The 20519-nt window shown below is 43.5% G+C and overlaps 2 protein-coding genes and 1 long non-coding RNA gene across 3 annotated transcripts in view; 2 read left to right on the plus strand and 1 right to left on the minus strand.

The window, feature by feature from the left end:
* The first annotated feature begins 3266 nt into the window (after nucleotides 1-3266).
* On the plus strand, nucleotides 3267-8635 carry LOC115554101 (uncharacterized). The gene is made up of 4 exons (XR_003978551.1): nucleotides 3267-3408; nucleotides 4243-4426; nucleotides 4895-5090; nucleotides 8053-8635. It is a non-coding gene; the product is annotated as an uncharacterized LOC115554101 (long non-coding RNA).
* A 113-nt stretch (nucleotides 8636-8748) lies between these two features.
* On the minus strand, nucleotides 8749-17087 carry snx18a (sorting nexin 18a). The gene is made up of 2 exons (XM_030370709.1): nucleotides 15325-17087; nucleotides 8749-10162 (listed from the first exon to the last, which is right to left on the minus strand). Exons 1-2 carry the CDS (start codon nucleotides 16817-16819, stop codon nucleotides 9909-9911), a joined length of 1749 nt encoding a protein of 582 aa, XP_030226569.1. The 5' UTR covers nucleotides 16820-17087; the 3' UTR covers nucleotides 8749-9908.
* Nucleotides 17088-18542: 1455 nt separating this feature from the next.
* LOC115554099 (ADP-ribosylation factor-like protein 15) overlaps nucleotides 18543-20519 on the plus strand; it is an 88997-nt gene continuing 87020 nt past the window's right edge. Inside the window, exon 1 of the mRNA XM_030370715.1 lies at nucleotides 18543-18913. Coding sequence (XP_030226575.1) covers nucleotides 18902-18913 — 12 coding nt within the window. The 5' untranslated portion in view covers nucleotides 18543-18901. The remainder of the gene's footprint in view (nucleotides 18914-20519) is intronic.

A 20519-nucleotide genomic window follows, 5' to 3' on the forward strand; every position in this document is an offset into this window, starting at 1 on the left:
CACATTTGCTGACATTTTTTTGTGCATATGCAATATTCTCAATGGTTGCAGAATGAACTTTCTGAAAGCGTTTTTCAAAAGGATTTGCTTCTTATAATAGGATGTGAAATCGAAAAAGGACAAGAAGGTTTCCGTCGTCCATCGTCATCGTCTGGACCTGAAACCTTTTGCTTCTGGATTCTATATATTCTTCAAACATTAAAGTGTACATTTGTACACGATTACTTCAGCAATAATCATACATGCCATTCTTCTGATGGATGGAAGAGTACAAGCTTAGCAGAAATAAAGATTCAATGTTAAGCCACATCAATAATAGATGTTATGGACATTCTTCAGTCTTGCTGACTGTATAGACGTATGGTTGGGGTTCTGTGCATTGGAATCTTACGACAAGCCTGCTGGCGGCTGAACTGTTGAGCGAAGAGTGAAGATCTCTTGATGCAGGTCTCTGTTTCACTCATGCTCACTATATGTCTCTCTATCCTTCTATCTAGGTGTGTCTCTCACCCACACACAATATCACAGCTAGAACATCTGTCACATTGCTATAGTCTCCATACTATTATGTAGGTGTCAGGTTTTCATTCGTTGGAGGGTTTAAAGGAGCAAATGTTAAGCAGCACTCTGTGGTCCACTGAATCAGTCACCCTGTATATTAATATGATGATGTAGCCTTTCAGCGTTCATCTTCCTCATTAAAGGCAGGGTGGGAGCGGTAAATAAACACCTACAGTGTCTGTCACACATGTCTGAAGCCCCTACCATACAACTTCTCAATAAACCCTCCATTTGTAATTTCAGATCGAAGTTTGACGGTTTATGTTGGTCACATTGCAAAACTGATATTCCAACAAATGGTAATGCTCAAGCTTCGAGGACATTTTGGCAAGATTCCTTCCATCGCTACCTTAGAAACAGTAATGTGTATTAAAATCACACGGGCTACATCTGTAAACTGATCTCCATTAAACCTTCTTCCTGTAATATTGCATTCCATTGAAACACACCCACACATATGCATACACACACACAAGTAAGAGAGAGGTGGAGACAGAAAACGTGAGCCGGTATTCGATTAGACGGATAGAGTGAGAGAATGCGGTTGGACAGGCCCGTCTAATTGGATCACTTTTGGTCACATTATCATTGAGTTACACACCATTAGCTCCTTCTGTGGGGTAAAACATCGCTTAGCCTGAGTGCCTTTCGCTGCTGTGGGACTAAATCGTTGGTAGGAAGTAAAATAAACTTAATTCACTAAAAACATTGTATTCCCTGTGTAGAGCTACATTTTTAGAAAGATGTTTTAAGATATGTCTTGACTTCAGCTTTGTGCTGCCAATAATGAGTTGTGTGCTGTGTTTATATACACACTACAAGAAAATGTGGGTACTGTATTGCTTCACCGCTAATCATGACGCGTTTAATATAGCACAGGCTTTCGGAATGTCACCAAATAGTGTCAAAGGCCACAGTGGTCTACTGTGAGTTAAAAACAGAGGCATCAATGGAGAAATTCCCTGAAAGGGAAAAAGAGCAATCAAGACATTCTCCTACTTTGCTCCAGAATAACTTTATCATCTGTGAGCTTTCATAACAGTGGGGTTTAATCAACCACTAACGATAAGCCTTCTTTCCAGATATGCAGTCAATGAGTCCTGAAATGGAACGAAGCCAAGAGATTCTAGGATAACGTCAAGTTGAACTGTAAATGTTCTCTGGGGAACCGAATGATTAGGAACAGAATGAGTTGGAGGAATTGAGATGAACCCTATAGAATCTCATTTCTTCTTTCTTTTGGTAAATACAAAAGCAGAATAATTCAATACACCCTCCTTCTCTGGCATCAAAAACATATGTGGTAGAGCAGCAGAAGCTCACCTCCTTTGCACCATAGCTAGTCAGCGTTACGTCGTCCATGAAGTGTTAGAAGGAAGGGCGACTGAGAGAAGGAATGCGTGGGAGAGAGAGATAACGAAGGATATCAAGGCATGAAACATAATCAAAGACATGCAAAAGAAAAGCCTTATTAAACGTGCTGTCAGCACCGTGGGACTTTCCCTTCAGCACGCCTGCTCCACATCCTGTCTTTAACTCCTCGACAAACACAAATCCAAGCCTTGAGTGTGGCAGGTGGTCCGGTGTTTGTGTGTGCGTTTTGGTGCGATGGCCATTTCCTATCCGTTGGCTTTGGGTTTAAAAACAGCGGAGTCATCAGAGAGCCATGTCAGCTGTCACACTCGACCGTTCTACTGCTCATCCTGGGGCAGCCCCCCACACAAAAGGGCTGCTGCTTGATCTCTGTTCGTGTGTGTGTGTGTGTGTGTGTGTGTGGGGGTGGGTGTGTGTGTAGGGGGGGGCGGGGGAAACTAAAATGAGGATGCAGGTATTGGCGATTACGGTTGCCAAATGATGTGACTGGATGGGTATATGTGGAGCAGGTGTTCTGTGCAAATAAAATAAAAATAGACTAAGATATTAGCCTCGCGCAGTGATACGCTTGCTTTGCCCCAGTGTATTAAAAAAACAAAAACTGGTTCAGTGTAGAAGTTGAAAATGAGCACAACACAAGTCTGTTAGACATGGGCAATTGCATAATTCCTTCGCCTTAGATGAGGAAGCAGCCTAATGCGGGTGTTTGTAGCGCCATGAGGAAGTGGATGCTGGCGGCATGCTTCCTGGGACGATTGAATAACCGTTAGTTTGAGATTAAACTCATTCCCAGCACCCTGTGGGGGCGGGGAATGTTCCCCAGCCAGCATCCTTCAAAACAAAGACACAATGTAGTGTGTGATGTGTAATGTGTGTGTGTGTGTGTGGCTGTGTGTGTCAAAGTATATGCTAGAGAGAGATAAAGAGAGATTGTGTGTATGCGAGTGAAAGTATAGGCAAGAGACTAATAACGAGGGTGAGAGAGGGTTGATTATTGTTTTATGTATGTGTGTGCATTTGTATACGTGTGTGTGTGTGTGTGTGTGTGTGTGTGTGTGTGTGTGTGTGTGTGTGTGTGTGTGTGTGTGTGTGTGTGTGTATCTGTGTCTGTGTGTGTGTGTGTCTGTGTGTGTGTGTGTGTGTGTGTGTGTGTGTGTGTGTGTGTGTTTGCGTGTGTGTGTGTGTGTGTGTGTGTGTGTATCTTGGGGAGCAGCCAGAGAGTCTGGCCGTGTTGTGGGGTAGGGTTGTGGGGGGGGGGCGGGTCAGCCTGTTCTCAGATCACATCAATGAGGCGGAGCTGGGGGGAGCTTCCTGTGTGGGACCCTGTAAAAACAAAGCGTTGGGCTGGAGAAGGCCCCAGTGCTCCGGCATTCCCCTGCCTTCCTCCAGGTACAGAATGTGGCAGGGCCAACACAGGGCTCCTCCTCATTCTTCACACACAGTGACGTGAAATGATTCACTCCAGGCCCTCAGGTATGCTGTGTCAACACTGTGTAATAACCATAGCTTACATCCAAGTGGTAGCCCCTTCTATTGACTTGCAGAGCTACAGTAGCGTAGCACCTGTCCTTGTGAAGAGAATTCACTTTGGAAATCCATGGAAAGTAATTAAATTCATTCCAAATTGTCCAGATGAACTAGAACCTTGTTGTGTTGTTGCTGGCACTTGTAGCACTTGAACATGCAACTTTTCGGACATCTTTGTATGTGTATACATGTACATCTCTGTATTTGTATGTGTATACATCTTTGTGCATTTTTTTTATATCTGTATTCCCCTCACATGAATAGCACTTCCCTTCAGGATGCACAATGATGAATTTGGCATTAAACAACTCATCTGAATGTGTAAGACAGTCAAATGCCAATTCACAGACATCTCGGCGTAATACCAGAGGGCATAACCATTATACATGGTGGAAGATTGTCATGTTATTTTATAATTATAACTGGTGTTTATCTACTGAGATGTACCATCATTATTTAACATGCATCCAAATACGTTAATAAAATGACTCATACTTTGTCTAAAAACATTGACATTGGTTGTAACAGGATGTTGACTTCAGGGTTTCCGTCCAGTAATGCCAAACAAAACAATGTTAGTTATATTAAAGTCATGTTTCTGTGTTATTTAAAAGCTAAGCTCTCAATAGCCATTTCTAAATAACGAAAAACTGCGGTAGAATAGAGCACACTGTTTTCTCTCATGTACTCCCGTTCGGAGTACATGGTGGTTTTACGGCGGTGTTACGGTGGTTTTATGCGTGTGGTTTGGCTAGTCTGACAAATTCATGTTATCAGTAGGCCTACAGGGAGAGGGCCAGTCAGGTCCCACCCAGCGTGGGCAGGCCAGTGGATGACCTCATCGGATCGGCCGACCCAGGGCTGCGTTTTTTGCTGACCGTGGGCTGATAACATTTCCTGCTAGACGGAGGAACTGCTTAGCATGACGCGAGAACAAATAAACACATGAATGTGGTTGTTTATGGTGCGTACGTTTAAAAAGTGTGGGGGAGAGGTATCGTGTGATTTGGGGTGTTATTCCCTGATGCCCCACACTGTAGGTTAATTTATGGTCTAGTTGTCATTTACTCATGGTGTTTCCTAACCCTAACCCTTAATAGGCTAAGGGTTAACCATATAACAAAAACCCTAACCCTAACACTATATAATAATGCATATCACTGCATCAACTTATGTTATTTAATTAATGTACCCTAATTGTAACGTGTTATCTATTAATTGCTCCAGCGTGTACCATATGTGTCATATTTTAAGAATTATAAGTAGAATCCGGTGCTTTCTCTGAACAGCACCTTCTCCTGAATGTAAATTGAACCAGTTAATGTAAATTGAACCGATTTCCCAGTTCTTCAGTTCTTTGAAACATAGATAAACATTAAACCGTGGTCTAAACATCAGACAAATAACAACCGATATATGAATCATCGATCAGGAGCCAGGAGAAGTCCACACCTCGGATTATCTCCGGAGTAGCTCTCCTGCTTCCCTCTCATTCAGAGGCAGCGTTTGGTCCTCATCATCCATCCCGTAGAAGGGATGATAAAGCCTGGTTCCCCAAAAACATGGAGGATCAACCCACGCTGATGCAGCAGAACTCAGAAGTACAGATTCATGCCTTCTGGTTGCAGGTCAGCCCTCTCTCTCTCGTTCTGTTACAGAGTCCTGATTCTGATCAAGGGCCAGGCAGCGTAGGCTCGGCCTGTAATTGGAAACAGATCTGAACTGAATCCCCCACCCCCCCACCCTGCTCCCCGTTCCCCGGACGAAATATGCTGAGCACAAGCAAATCCTTTACATTCCAAACCCATGAACTCCCCAAAAAGGACAGACCGAAATGAATTGGCACTCACAAAGGTTTTTCTTCTCGCGTTTATCTCGACCACTAAAATCTGGACGGGAGATATTTTGTGCTGAGTAGGCCTAATGACTGTGAGTGAGTGCATATTTAAGGGGGGCTATGGTTGGCCGGCTTAATGTGTGCCAGCACATTAATATACATGTCAGAGCACATGTGAAAGATTAACACAATAGAGAGTGATCCAGAGATTAGTGGAATTGGAATGGCTTTGTTTTAGCCCCTTTCGTGAAGAAAATTAGTTGGGATGGACCGAATCTGCTGTGTCAGTGCTAATGGTATGAGAATTCCCGGTTCTGTGGACACTGTTTTACGCTGATGTCCTGAGGAGTAGGAAACACTTGTGTTCTCCACAGTAATATCTTGAAATAGCGGTATCCCCCTGCCATGTTAAGCAAACCACTTCCTTTCGCCGTGAATAATTTATTAAGATTTGACTTCCGTTCACACAAAATCAATACTGTGTGAAATTAATCAATATTTTATGTGGTCCCTCATTTCCTGCCATTATGTAGTGAGCTTCCTCAATTGAAAATAACCACAATTGAAGGAAGTTGGGGGTAGATCATGGCAATAGATTTGTACCATACTTTTTTTTGCCAAAATCACATTGTGAAAGTAGTCTAAGGAAATAGGAAATAATGAGATTTTGTGGCTGAAGTCGACAGGTGACAGGAAAATAATAACACTCTCTCTCTCTCTCTCTCTCTCTCTCTCTCTCTCTCTCTCTCTCTCTCTCTCTCTCTCTCTCTCTCTCTCTCTCTCTCTCTCTCTCTCTCTCTCTCTCTCTCTCTCTCTCTCTCTCTCTCTCTCTCTCTCTCTCGTAGCATAACCATTGGATGACACAGGGTTAAGGGTAGCAGGAGTCTGTATAATTAAATGAGGGATCTTGAGGCCATGGTTAAGTCATTATGAATGAATGTGTTCTATGTGGCGAGGTATGTGGCAGGGGGCCAGAGCCACGGCTGAGGTGTCCCAACAAACGGTAGGAAAAGCTTTGGAAATATGGATGAAAACAGATGGAGGACAAAAGCGGTTAATACTAGTCACTGTTCCGCCTGGTTCAATATGAACTGCTGCATACAAAGAAATGCCGCAGCTGTGGAGATCATTTGAGCCAAGGGCCGGGACTAGCTGCCATCGCTGGGTCAGGTCCACCCAGACGCCAGAAGAACGCAAGGTTCTGGTCGATTTTCAGCGGATTCAAGTGCCGTATTTATCCATGGTGAATCGACGTTGGTTTTTTCTAACCAGTGTGATGAACCCAAGGGCTTTTGACAATCAATGCCTTACATTTCCTCGTTCATGCACACACATTCATCTTCTGATGGTGGTTCCTTTGGCTGTTAGGAAATTGGGTTCATTGCTCAGGCCCACTTTTGACAGGTGGATTTATAGGAAGGAGAACCAGTAGCCCTCCAAGCCTCCAGCAACAAGTCCTATAGGAAGCAGCCTATTCGACCCTCTTGCTCAGAGCCATTTCACTGACCTGATGACCAATTGCATCATGTTTTCCAATGTTCCGCTCCACCGCCACATCTGGAGGGCATCTGAGGCAATCCACTTACAACACGAGCCCAAAGTTTCTCTCAGTGGAATGTACTTGGCTGTTGACCTTCTTATCTTTCTTTTCTCAAGACATTTGGGTTCACACTTTTCTGTCATTCTAAAGATAACACATTTGGTGGAACCAGAAGAATTGTGTACATGACAATGTGACAATTTGTATTATTACATAGCATTTCTATTTGATCGGAACCAGCATATGTTCTCCCACAGTAGCCTCCCCCATGGCGTGTATCTACCAATCTACTGTAAGCGCTTGTAGGAGAACACGCCCAAAGGCCCTGATTTGAAGAATTGGGACATCTAGTTCCTGAGGCCGCACTGGCACCACACTGGCACCACACTGAAGGCCTGAGGTGGCCATCACTTCCATCTGCTGCCATGTCCTGCCTAGAATCAAATGGAAGTGCAACTCTGCTCTGTGACTGTCTATACCCTTACAAAGTTCTCCACAAATAGGACTTTAAGTATTTCCCTTTAAAAGTAATGAAGGCCTGATGAAGAACTGAATATGCACCCTTCAAAATTGAAATTTGCCTCATGGATGACGGGTGAGAATTTAGCGATGCAAAATCAATGTAAATCATGGCTACCGATGTCTTCGGTACATCAGTATACTTCGGGAACCAATTAAATACAATAGACAGCAGTTGGCTTCTGAATGGCAGTGGTGGTTTGTGAATACAGCAGTCGGCTTGGGAATCCCTTGAACAACTCAGAAGCGTGCAGAAGCGAATGCGGCCGGGGGACGATGGAAGAAGTGATAATATATTAAACAGGGAGGGGAAGATCTAATGGGCTTGCCAGCCACCAGCAGAGACACCCTGGTGGGGAGGGACTCAGATCAGCCCCATCCAGCTCTCCGTTTAGACCACGCTATGCAACCCTAGCATTTATCACAGACGGGTCCCACAACCACCATAACATACAGGCAGGGAGGGGGGCTGGTAATGGCAAGCAGAAATAAATTGAAAACTGATGCATGTTCAATGAATTTTTCCAGACATTACTGTTTACAGTACTGTGAAAGTAAATCGAAGGTGACGTTGAACATTTAAAGCAACTGGAATGCCTCGCTCAAAAATCAAATGCATTACAATTATAAATGGAGAAATATTAAGGGAGTATCTTCCATTGTATCCAAAACTATTTTTGCTACATTATTCCAGCCTGCAACTGGCTTGCTGACCTCGAGCAGATGTCCCAGAAGGCCATCCAGGCTCTGAGGCCTTTGCAGATCTGCTGTCTGAAGATGACCACATCGCTGACACGACACAGACACACTCCGGTCCTCCCGAGATATCCTGTGTAAGCACTAGACCTAGCCTTCGCCGTCCTTCCCTCTCTGCTGTTCTCATGGCAAGAATAAATAGACAGGGTTAAACAAGTACAGAAAATAAACTCAGATTTCAAAGGGGCCCAGAATACAATGGCTATTGAGCATGACACTGTTCAGATTAAAGGGAGATGTGCTTATGTTTATCTTTCCTGGTTTGGCTCATTGTTTTGTTCAACAGTTTGTTCAAAGTGTTTTTGTGTTGTTGCTGCCCTGCAGATGGTCTCTGGCCCACCGGTGTTAATTAGATAATTGTGTTCACCTGTGTATATTTATCATGTCTGTTTAAGTCCTTTCCACATGTGATTTTCTTGTTATGGATGTCGTAAGTTGCTGTAGTTCGTTCTAACAGCTGCCTGCGAGCTCACGTTTTAAGTTTTATGATTAACCTGTTTGTTAAATGATTTTTTGATTTACCTCTGATTAAAGTTTCTTTCTTTAGTCCCAAGTTCAAGCTCTGCATTTGGGTCCAGCTCCCGAACATTAGAACCATGGAATATTAAACGTAAATGAATGTTAATATTGAAAATGGTACTCAAGATATCTTTTAATAGTTTGTATTGGCTTTAAAAAAAGAAAGAAAGCATAAAACAAATATGCTCTGTATTTGAAGAATATGTTTTATTTCTTCACTTCTACCTTAAGTCTTTACTATGCAACCAGCATATAAATTACAATACAGCCATCCAGGTGAACCGAACTGTCCATACATTTGCTTTATTAAGAAAGAGTGTGTGCAATTGTATGTGTGTGTGTTCGGTGGATGTGAAAACAGGCGAGAAATCCTCTTCCTGGCTAGAGAACACTGTCTAACAACCGAGAAAGCTTTAGTGGTGCCGCCTAGTGCTTCCCCTGGGGTGGGGGGGGGGTCCTCCTTCATCGGTTCCCATGGTAACTCCACCCGAAGACCCCCGAAGCTGAGTCACCCATCTACATACCCTCCTCTGGAAAGAGTGGAAAAAACCTTAACAAGAACAAATCTGGCTAAAATTAGTCTACATATAGATATATATCTATATATATATATTTATAAAAAAAAATCCTTCAGCCTGCTAACAAAAAAGAGAAGGCACAGTGAGACAGTAGTGACAGTGGGTGCTGGGACTATCGGGCGGACTGTAAACATTCATTGTGGCCAGCGCGTGTGGAACAGGTGTACTTGGCAGCGCACAAGACCCCCTGGTGGATTACACCGCTTCTGGATGCAGTCCAGGTGTTTCTGCTCAGGAAAACGAGTCATTGAAAAGCATCAGTCGGACACTGGAGTGATTAAAAAGAGCTGGAAAAGCACCATGTACATTACCAAATAGCAGACCAGAAGAGGCAGTTAGCTCCATGTCTTTTCTGAACTGACATTGTGATTGTTTCGGTCTTCTTCTTCTTCTTCTTCTTCTTCACTTGAGGATGAACCTGAATCGACCCCCCCCCAACCATGAACTCAGCGGGGATCCGTGGTTATTAATTTCAAAACAACGGAAGTGTGTCCACTCCTCGTACGTTTCCCTGGAAAGAAAGAAAGAACGGAAAAGCAGCCGCCCTAGCATTGCGGCGCTAGGCTAGCAGGAGGCTAAGCAGTCACCGCTCGTGAGGACAGAGAGGTGCCGACCCCATCACAAGTGGAGAGGGGGCGGAGCGGGGCGGGGCGGGGTGGGGGGGGGGGGGGGGGTCATCTTCAGCGACAGCAGCCTACTAGGCGTCATCATACTTCTGCAGGGCTTCCTCCAGCTTGCCCGTGACTTTCTGGAAGAAGCCGATCTGCTGCTGAAGGTACTGCTGCATCTGGGTCTTGAAGTCGCGCACGCGGATCTGGTGGAAGTGCTGGATCTCCGCCATGGTGGCAAAGGAGATGATGTTGCAGCGCTCCTTGATGCCTTCCGCCTGCGGGGCCTCCATCTTTGCCTCCTCCACGTGCTTCTGGCTCTCCTTCACCTTCGTAAGGGCACCTGCAAGGAAGGAGGAAGCGGAGGGCAGAGTCGTGTGGATTAGGTCGGGCTTATTGTAGTTTCTTATGAATATTGATAAGGAAAAACCCCGCGCAGGTTTACTAAAAGGAGATGTATGTATTAAGACACAGACACTATAGGTTTGGTTATACTGTAGTCCTGATGGGAAATGGTCAGATATCATCGTATGCATTTAACCAGTACTCGACTTAAATCCTTTCAAATCGCTGTTCAATTTACAGTCATCATACTTCTGTTGCAACTAAAAAGGGGAAGTGAGTGAGAACTATAAATATCAGAACAGAGGTCATCGCAAAGGCATTTTCCGAAACATCCATGTTAGGGCATTCACCATTTGCTTTATTTTGTTTTGGTGTATTAGTGGTATATTGAATGCAGGTCAAATGCGGTAGTTCTTAAAGCCTGAGAGTGTGTCAAACTTGGCTTAGAACAACTATGCAACCGGCCATTTATCTCGTATTTTGCTCATCATTATAATTCGCCAATGAAACGATCCCAACAAACTTTATCTTTTATGGCCACTTAATAAATAGGAGTAGGCTACTTAGATATAAGAGATAGGGGAAATAAAAGCAACAAAAACCCCCTTTACTCATATAGTCTGAACGTTATTTCCGAGGTCTGTGGCTTTCAAAGGAAATACATGCCCCTCATTGCACACTTGTGGTTTCTAGTGAGACAGAGAAATGAAACACCCCATGCTTGCAACCTGGCAGTCTAACACCTCTCCCCAATAGTGTTATGTACATGCCTGCACAATATATGTAGCTTATATATATAAATATTGTTTAATTGCCAGTCAAAACCAAATGAATAAAAACACGATTAGGAAAATCAACATTTTTTCTCCTTCTTGCAGTCTCTACTGGGGATTCACCCATCCCAAAAACACCATGATAAGTAGGAAAGGAGAAATGAGACGCAGGCTCACACCATACTTTGGAAATAGAAGGAACGAGGAACTAAATTCTCTGAAAAATAACTTCAGGGTGAGTCCAAATGGTGCTTACCATGTTTTGAAAGTTATCTAGTGTGTGTGGGCGACGTACATGTTTGCTAGTGAAACACTGCTTTAAAAGCGGTCCCGTGATTAATAATTAGTGTCTCAGTCCATAATGGTCAATGCAAACCATCATGCCTGGATGGAAGGCAGCCCATACAGCCATTACGCAAGGCCTGGTTACATAACATCATGCGACCGCTAGCCTGTGAACTGAAGTTAGACTCACACTCATGCGACCGGAATGCCATGCTCAATTATTTTCTGCTGATCATGTAATGCAATGTTGGTTTTACTAACAATTATTTACTGAGAATATTTTAGACACGATGAAGGCGTAGTGGCTAAACCAATCAGACACTGAATTTACATGTAATCTAATGCAAAGGTTAGGTTGTAGGGGATGATTGACATTTCTTAGTGACAAATCAATGTCAAAACATGGCAAAAGCCATTGTTTTTAAAATATGTTTTTCTACTTTCCATATCTAGCAGTTGGATCTGTATTAAGTCTACGATGACTGAATGAATGAAGTCTTCGATGAGTATGGGATGATCAATCCCATTCTCAGTTTCTGTAAACCAAATATTGTTCATCATGAAAATAGCAATCATTGGATTAACGTAGAGAAACATGTTTGAATGGAAAATAGCATTTTTTTTGTCTCCCATTAAATTGGATTGGATTCCATAGGATCCATTTTGATAAATTGAACGGCAGATGACTTTTGCCGACTCATCAAATCATTACATATGTCTCAGTCCTCGTTTTTAAGAAAAGTGATTTTAAGAATGCCACTCCTCTCCTCTGCGAAGAAATCTATTATTAAACAAGCTTGTCTGGTCCTACATTTTACTGCTTAGTTTCAAATTCCCCTGTAGCATCAGTTGTGGACTTGGTCTTATACTACTAGGTCACGTGCTACGTCAAAAAAATGAATTCCCAAAAACACAAAAGACAATGTTGCTAATCCTGTATAACAACATCTATATATACAAATATAGTGTATCCAGCAAAGCAAAATACATCAATGTCCCATTATGACTTTACATTGGCAGCTTGGCCTCAGTGATCTCGGTTAATGGCGTCTCCATGGAGACAAGAGATCGATAGAGTGAGGTTCGATGCCCAAAGAAGGAAGTCTCGGGTTTCTAGTTGTTACCATTTTGGTCAAATAAAAACAGACTGTCTGCTGGCAGTTCGGTGAGCTGACTGCGGACCTGATGCTAAAAATGGCACCGACCAGGAGGATTCTACTAATAGCAAACATTCACTTTCCATTCTTCATATTTAGAAAGGGAGGGGGGAGGGGGGAGGTGTGTGAAAGCAACAAAACTTTTACCCTACCCTACCTTAATTTATCAAGACAAGGATGTGGTCAGCTTGTGTCCTTTCTATGCCGTAGAACGAAACAGCGGCTCTCTCGAGGAGGAGCATTCAGCAAGATTTTCTCTTAACAAATTAAAAAAACATTGTTAACCGTGGTAGTATAGTGATAAGAAATGCACACGCAACAGGATAACCATTTAGGCGACAAACCTTCACAGCCACACAGGTTTAATTCAGATTTGTTTTTCACTCTCTTCTTCCACCACATTTTCCTGTCTCTCTCCCCTACCCTCCTGTCCATTAAAGGGAAAGAGAGCCCTTATAAATCTATTGAGGAGGGAAAAAAGGTGATGTTGAGTAGGTGTAGAGGTCTGGTAAAAAGCCAGAGGCAAGGCCTGGCTTTGATCCTGTGTACAGAGGGCACAGGACGGGAGGTTTGTGTCACAGCATGGTTCTACCAGATTTCTTTTCAGGACGATGCAAGCTCCCAGCTGCATGGTATTATCCTCACCACAATGACATGTCAGTGAACTATAGGCTGCCAGCCTTTACAGTTTCATTAAAAGCCCCCCCCCCCCCCACCTCTGTAATTAGAGGCATCTCCATGTTGCAGCATTTGCAGTTCTTTACATGCCAGGGGGCTTTGTAGTGCTAGCTGAAGAGTGAACGGATGGATGTTAACTGTGTGTAAGGTCATTACTTTGAACGCTGTGTAACCACTGGTGCACCAGCCTATCGGAATCACCGATCGGAATTTAGCCAACCTGGAACTAAGCTACTATATTTAGCTAAAAGCATTGCAGCATCATTATAATAATAGGCAATATATAAGACAATGTACATCTGTGATGTTGACATGGCATTGTAAAAAAAAGTTAAGTGACAATGGAAAAAATAAACAGGTTTGTCAAGTCTCTTGTTTACATCCAACTGATCTTAAACTAGCCTCCGATCTTGTCTTAGTTTCTACTATAGAAGAAAGGGACAATATTTGTTGAATACCTTTGGGACATTTGAGTGCTCCATAGGCCCAGATTGGCACTGGGATTTTATGGCAGTGACTAATACTGGTACATCTGTTCTCTCCATGTCCACAAATAAGGTGTTCCACATTCAATAGACTCAAAAAAGAAGGGAAGTTCCATCTTTACATTATATGCTTGCTTCATAGCATAATCTGATCATCTTCTAATTGGCTGTGCAGGCCACAACATGTGATGTCTACTATCAGATTTTTTTGTACCAAAGCAGGTTTCCTCGTGTGACTCCAGAACAGTAAAACAAATTAGCCTGTTTTCCAAAATCATTCCAAAAGCACTCCAGGCCCAAATTCCCTGGTCTCCTTCAGGACAAACAGGATTTCGACAGAAGCAAGGCTAATGTTATCTCATTTCAATTGTGGGTTTAGTGCTTTTTAACATTGAAATATGAACCTCCAGGCCCTTTTCTCACAGCTTTTGGAAACCATAAGCTGTTTTAACTAGTGATGAAATACTCTATTGCATAAACGTGTTTGAAGTTCATTCGCGTGCTGGGTAAGCTTTGACCGACGATTGACCATCGAGTATTGCTGGACACAATCTATCAGCTTCTATGAAGAGGATTCGTTTGCATTCTTATTTGACCTCTCCCAGGTCTGGTTGGCTTAGTCACATTTCCGCTTATGAATGTGTGTCAAACAAAACCAGTTTTTTGTGTTCAGCAGGCCCTGCTGAATAAAAAAAAAAAAACATAAAACCATTTGTTCAGCCATTTAGTAAGGCCGGGAATGCAGTCATATATCAGTCTGCAAGTTGACAGCCTGAATGCTGATTAGGCAGACAAGCCTAACCATTCTGGCCTCCCCTTGCAAAGCAAAGGAGTGTGTTTCATTATTAGGTATGTAAACAGGGGGTTATGAGGCCTATCTTTATGCAGTGTTTCAATAGTGTCTGACCCTTCCACAACCGTATTCATCTCTGACGGACACACAATGAGACAGATGTATGTTTCTTTCTGTGGGCAGCGGATTCTTGTGTACGGTCGATGATGACTTACTGACCTCAATATCAATCTATACACAAATCTGAAGATTCTGCAGCCATGAAAAAATCTAACCAAACCCATCTAGACAGGGCTTCCATCATGCGATGCAGTCTCTGGAGTGAAACTAGACATGGAGCACGTGCTTAAATTCTCCCAATGCAAACATTTCCTGCTAGGCTATTTGTATTGCAAAGTCAAACGAGCCACGCTTGCATAGGCAGCTGTATGGTCTGAGAACAACACACCAGAGGGCAAACAAATAATACCACACTGTCAATTATGACCTTTTTTGTTGTTTGACCCTTCACATTTGTATCTTTGATCTTACAGTAGTATGCAGTGATGAGCCTATGTGGGAGGAAACCTAGTCTAGTGGATACTAATATAATCTATTTTGTTTTGACTGTCTGAAATTACCAGATGCATTCTATCATTAAGAATCTGTTTAAGAGACAGTTTAAGATTTCACATGATTTCGACGCTGGTCACTCCCTACACGTTTGTCAGCAGTTTTTTACTCAGATTCCCACGGGGTTAGTCATTAACAAAAATATGGAAAGGTTTTTCATGTGACCCAATGGCAGCCTCTGTTTCCGTTTTGTCTTCAACTAGTTACCATGGCTCTGCCTAGGCTTAGTATACTTCTTGGGAAATTTTGGTTGTGGCCAACAGTAGCCTATAAACAATTGTTGAGAGACAATTTCATGAGGCTATAACACTGACCAATCATAATAGTAATCAAGGCTGGCGAGTTGTGACACATTTAATTAATGATGGTTTTTTTACCTTTCTGGACGTGGATGATGTCTGGGTAGTTTGCCAGGTGGCCCTGGTAAAGTGCTAACAAATCCATGATGGGATCAAGATCTTTGCTGGGCTGCTCAGCAAAATAGTCCCCAATCGCCTCATAGGCATCCCCAGTGATGGAGATGGCTCGGTTAAGTCCAACAGAGTACGGCTGCTGGTCCAACTCAAAGGCTTGGCTGAGGATCTTAAAGGACTGGCCCACTCTCTGGTACTCCTTCTTAAAACCACTGATCTGTTTGCGGGCGAACTCGCTGACGGTGACGTTCAGCTGCATGGATCCTTCGTCCATCCGCTTAGTGAAGGTCTTGAAGCCGTCGATCTTAATCTCCACCTCTTGGAGGTCCATAGGCGCGACGGGGGTGCTGATGGTGAGGAAGAAGTTGGCGCCCACCATCTCATCTTTCTCAGCTTTCCTCTTGCCCAGCTTCCAGGCCTTCTCGTCCGTACTGTTGCAGGTGAGAAAGTGCTGGAACACGTCGCATTTGGACAACACAGGGTGACTGGTCATATGGTCCATCCACCATATGAGGCCCTTCCTCCTCTTGGAGATGAAGTCCTCCTCGAAGCGCCCGGTGGCCTGCTTCTCGGGGATGTGCGGCACGGAGATGACAGGGAACTTCTCGACCAGGCGGGCGTAAAGCCAGTCAAAGTGCTTATACCTTCTGTTCACCTGGGTTTGAGTGTGCGTTGGTGTCAGCTTGTAAGATATGTAGCTTTTCATACCTTTAAACTTGGTCTGCTTAGTGGGGTCATCGATGGTACAGGCAAACGGGTAGGGGTTATCCTGCCACTGCGGGCCATACTGACCCATCACCACGCAGAGTCTGTCCCAGTCTTTCACGTCGCCCGCCGCTTCCCCCAGCACAAACGCTTCGCCTCCTGACTTCACAAAGGTGGAGAACCTGTTCAAATTCTTACCGACGGTGGCGGAACTTTTCGCCTGCTGTGCACCGCCTCTCGGCACCGAGGACACCCTGTATTTCGAAGGTACGTCAAAATCCCGAGCGACTCCGACCGGTGGTTCATCGGCCACCGTGGAGCTGTCATCCCAGTCATCGTACCAATCATCCTCACTGCCTTGGCTGGTGTCGGGATAGACGTTATGCTGTGATGCTTGACCCGGGGGTGAGAACCCGGGGTATCCCGGAGATGAAGAGCTCTCAACTTTATTCGGAGGTTGATATGAGGCATCGAAGCCTCCGGTGGATACATTGGCGTACCGAGAGCCCTGGGGAGCATGCCCAGATGTGCTGCTGTTGTTGTTGTTGACGACAGCGGCGGACGCGGTGTCGTTCTTTACTATCTCCACGTAGGACGCAGGGAATAATCCCTTATCCCCTTTGCTGTTGGCTCCCTCAAACCAGCCTTCGATGTCCTGTTCGCTATACAGAGTCACAATCTCGTTCTCCTTCACGGATATTTCTCCGGGGTTCTCCGAATTAAAGTCGTATAGTGCTCTTGCTTTTAGCGCCATCGTTTACCATCAACCTGGATGGTCGCACCGAGTCGAAGTGAACAGTACTCCTGTCAGCCCTCTGAACTACTGAACTTCGTGTACAAACGTACAAGTGTTTCCTTATAACCAAGTTATTTTTCCAGTCATGGAAATCAACATCATTAAATATCGTAGAGGAATCGTTAGAGATGGTTGGCTCTATACTGCAGAGGTCACACCGCGCATGAGCTGCAACGCTGAGCCTCCGCGCTGTCGACTGCCACACTTTCTGTGAAGCGCTAACCTGGTTCCCAGGCGTTCTCAACTCACCACAGCAAGCATGCAACGCTATGCTCCAAATGGGCGTTTATTGGAGAGATAGAAGGCGGGACTTTATGTTGCATGTGTTTAGATGCAAAAGACGAGGGAAAAGGAATATCTATATCCGTAGCATGTTTCAGATATTGCTTTTATTTTCCCCTTGTCGTTGTTCTTCTTTTCGTGTTTTGCTTATTCTCGCTCCGGGACTACCGTACATAACTCAAGGGAAGGAAGAGGCCGGAAATTGTGTGGTGATTGACCGGGATAACGCTCCATTTCAGGATCCTCTCTCAGCCGAGTGAAGCGCTGTGCAACAGCAAGGAACCGAATAACCAGAGGGAGGAGCTTGAATGTTGTCAGTTACGAACCACGATGAATCAGATGACACGAATATGCCTATGAGGCAACATTTATGTGCAAGGTACTGCATTTTGCAAAACAATTCCACAAAAGCCTACAAAAAACCTTTCTTAAAACCATCATTCTTTTAAATATGTGTGTGAAACAAACGTTTATAATAGAGAAATACTCTGGGAATTTAGTTAAAAAGAAATAGTCTCTCTCTCTCTCTCTCTCGCTCTCGCTCTCGCTCTCTCTCTCTCGCTCTCTCTCTCTCTCGCTCCTCTTTGGTGTGAATTCTCCATTCTTCAGATAAAGTAGTATGCTGCCGTCTTGTGGCTATTGGTGTGTGTTCATAACAGTTAATTTAAATTGAATTGTCTTGATAAATCTTGATTCTGATGAACAACAATTGGATTCTGATAAACGTAAAAAAACATATTTATTCATTTAGCTATACACTTCGGAGATATAAAACCATAGTGAATGGTCAGACGATACACAATTTAAAGATCAAAAAGGAAATTATAATCATCAAACCACCAGAGGTCAGCAATCACAAAAAGCAGTGGCTCAATGATTACTAAAATAGTATCATAAATCCTACAACTATAAACTCACATGAGGCTAATGTATCTAATATTGCGTAGCCTATGTAAATCATCGCCAAAACCAAGCCATTTAATGTGTACAGTGAGATGTTAGTTATAGTAGGCTGAGAGCCCATTTATTTGTACTACGTGTATATGTGGCCTTCAGTATTATCCCTACAGTAGCTACAATAAAAAAATGGAGAGACACATCTTGAGCATTTACAGTATGGTTATTCAATCTTTACATTTGATGCCATAAATTGTGATATATAATAGGCCTTATTTTATGTGTGGGTTAAAAAAATGGTTACATTGATACTGTGCCTCAAAAAAATATTATACAATTATTTTAAATTCCATCTTTCATACATTGAGTCAAAAAGCACAACCTATGACTTTAGATATAGACAGGTTAACGATACATGCAGCGTCCCCTTTACAGAATGAAAATAGGGACCATGTGTTTGGTCATGTGACCACGCTACGCGCTAGTACGTTCTGAATGACGTAGCGTTGTAGTCTTCATAGTTTCCTCAACCAAACACTCACTGATGTTGTGTGATAAAACTAGAACTCAGCCGGTGGGCGAGAGGGTCTTTATTCACAAAAAAACAACTAACCAGTCGTTATTGCCGTTATTCAGCACGTAGTTTGGGTGCTGTACCATTAGCCGGATGTATAGTTTAGCAGAAAGCGACGGCTTCTATTTCTAATCTTAACCTAAAGCTGATTTTATTGTTGTTCTGCTCCTCGAAAGGCGGGGAATACAAAGCGTCGTGTGCTTACATCTATTACAATTGCACTTGCCAAAGCAAACTATCGGAATTATTGGAAACTAATCAGTGGAGCTGCAACTGGACCTAAATACATGGATTATCTGGTAAGTAATATTTTCGCCTTGCATTGCCGTTGCGATTCCGATGGGAGATCTGCTTTGTCGTCACCTCTGTTGCCTGTAGGGATCTTCCAGCAGAATGTCATTCAGGTGTGGATACCAGCCAGGTATACAAGGCAACATTCGTGTTACAAAACCTCCTCTTTCCTATTATGACAACATGTGGCAATGTGGTCTTGCTATCTTCAATGTAGGTGTTGGCCGATCGAGTATCTTCGTGATGACTCTTGAGTTTTGCAAATGACTATTCTAAATATGTAAGAGAGTTGCTGATATTTGCTGAGGTGAGGCTAGTTGCTCCTGAAGCTAGTTACACTATGTCCAATAGTTGGGCTACCTTGAGAAAAGATGACCCCATTCAGTTGAGTTCGAGGGATGAATTAGCCATCAAAGAAGGGCAATGCATGTGGCATTACAACATCTGTCTTGGCTTTGTTTGTCAGTGGCACTGCCAGCAGATTTACAACTCCCAGTATCGTGGGTTCTGGGCAGGCTATGGCTGATTACGGGTTTGGGCCATTGTCCATACCTAAGGGATGGATTCAGCTATACAGTACAATAATAGAAAGGAAGTTACAGCAATATGCTTTCCCAGGGAGTTGGTAGATAATACAATGTATTCGCAGGAATTTGTCAATCCAGTTTTATCAGCTAGTCTTCAATGTAAATTGTAGTACCTAGTAAGTAATTACTGAGCCGTAGTAACACATCATTACAAATTTGATTGATGTTCCTCTAATAAAAATTGAAAACCTTTTTAGAAGTCCTAACACATGTACACCTAATGGAATTGACCATCTTCTCAGACATTAGCAACATTCATCTCCCATAACAAATATAAAATGCTCACGGTTGACGGATAAAAGCTTTTCTGAAGATCCGGCCCACTGTGTCACCGGAGCACAGCTGTCCTGTCAGAGAGTTTAGCGCTTGCTCTGGTCCCAGGGGTCAGCAGCTCAACAGGCTCTAGACTTGCCTCCTGGAGAGACATGGCCCACATTACAGGCTCCAAATATTCTCTATCCAAAGCCAAATCAGTAATATTTCAAGAAACATTACTTTAACCGTATTTACTCAGCCATGCCTCCTCATGCTGCCTGTTTTATAAAAACCTTATACCATCACATTTGACTGAAAGCAGCAAGCAGCTTGCTGGTTCAGTGCCATTTGCCGTTGTGTATTGATGCTGTTTTACTGCTATGCGATAAAGGGTGATAAAGAAAAACCCATTTGCTGTACTGAGATAGGCCTTCAGCTCTGGTGCCAGCTTTTGCTATGATGCAGCCGCCTTACTTAATTACACAAACAGACAACATGTACAGCATGTACCAGAGATCTCCATAAGATGTTTAAGCCGGTGGCTGGAGCCCTCACCACTTGGTCAGGGCAGGATCGAGTAGTGGTAAGGGTGACGTAACTCCCTACCCAATGGTTCAGGGTATGTTTCGATCCCTGGTGCCGCAGCCTACCTGAAGAGATCCATGAGCATAAGCCTTAATGCTGTGTTCCTCCCACAGCATCTGCCTAGTCTTTTTAGTGTGCCATACAACTTTTCTTTATCTAATGAAGGAAGATAAACGCGTGCAATGTT

Source organism: Gadus morhua, chromosome 11 (genome assembly GCF_902167405.1).
Source record: "Gadus morhua chromosome 11, gadMor3.0, whole genome shotgun sequence".
Classification (NCBI taxonomy): Eukaryota; Metazoa; Chordata; class Actinopteri; order Gadiformes; family Gadidae; genus Gadus; species Gadus morhua.

Bases quoted from the DNA above. Each gene is read 5' to 3' on its own strand.
- snx18a (XM_030370709.1), bottom strand. From the start codon at position 16,819: ATGGCGCTAAAAGCAAGAGCACTATACGACTTTAATTCGGAGAACCCC. The intron at 10,163-15,324 runs GTAAAAAAACCA...CCTTCCTTGCAG, and splicing joins CATCATCCACGTCCAGAAAG to GTGCCCTTACGAAGGTGAAG.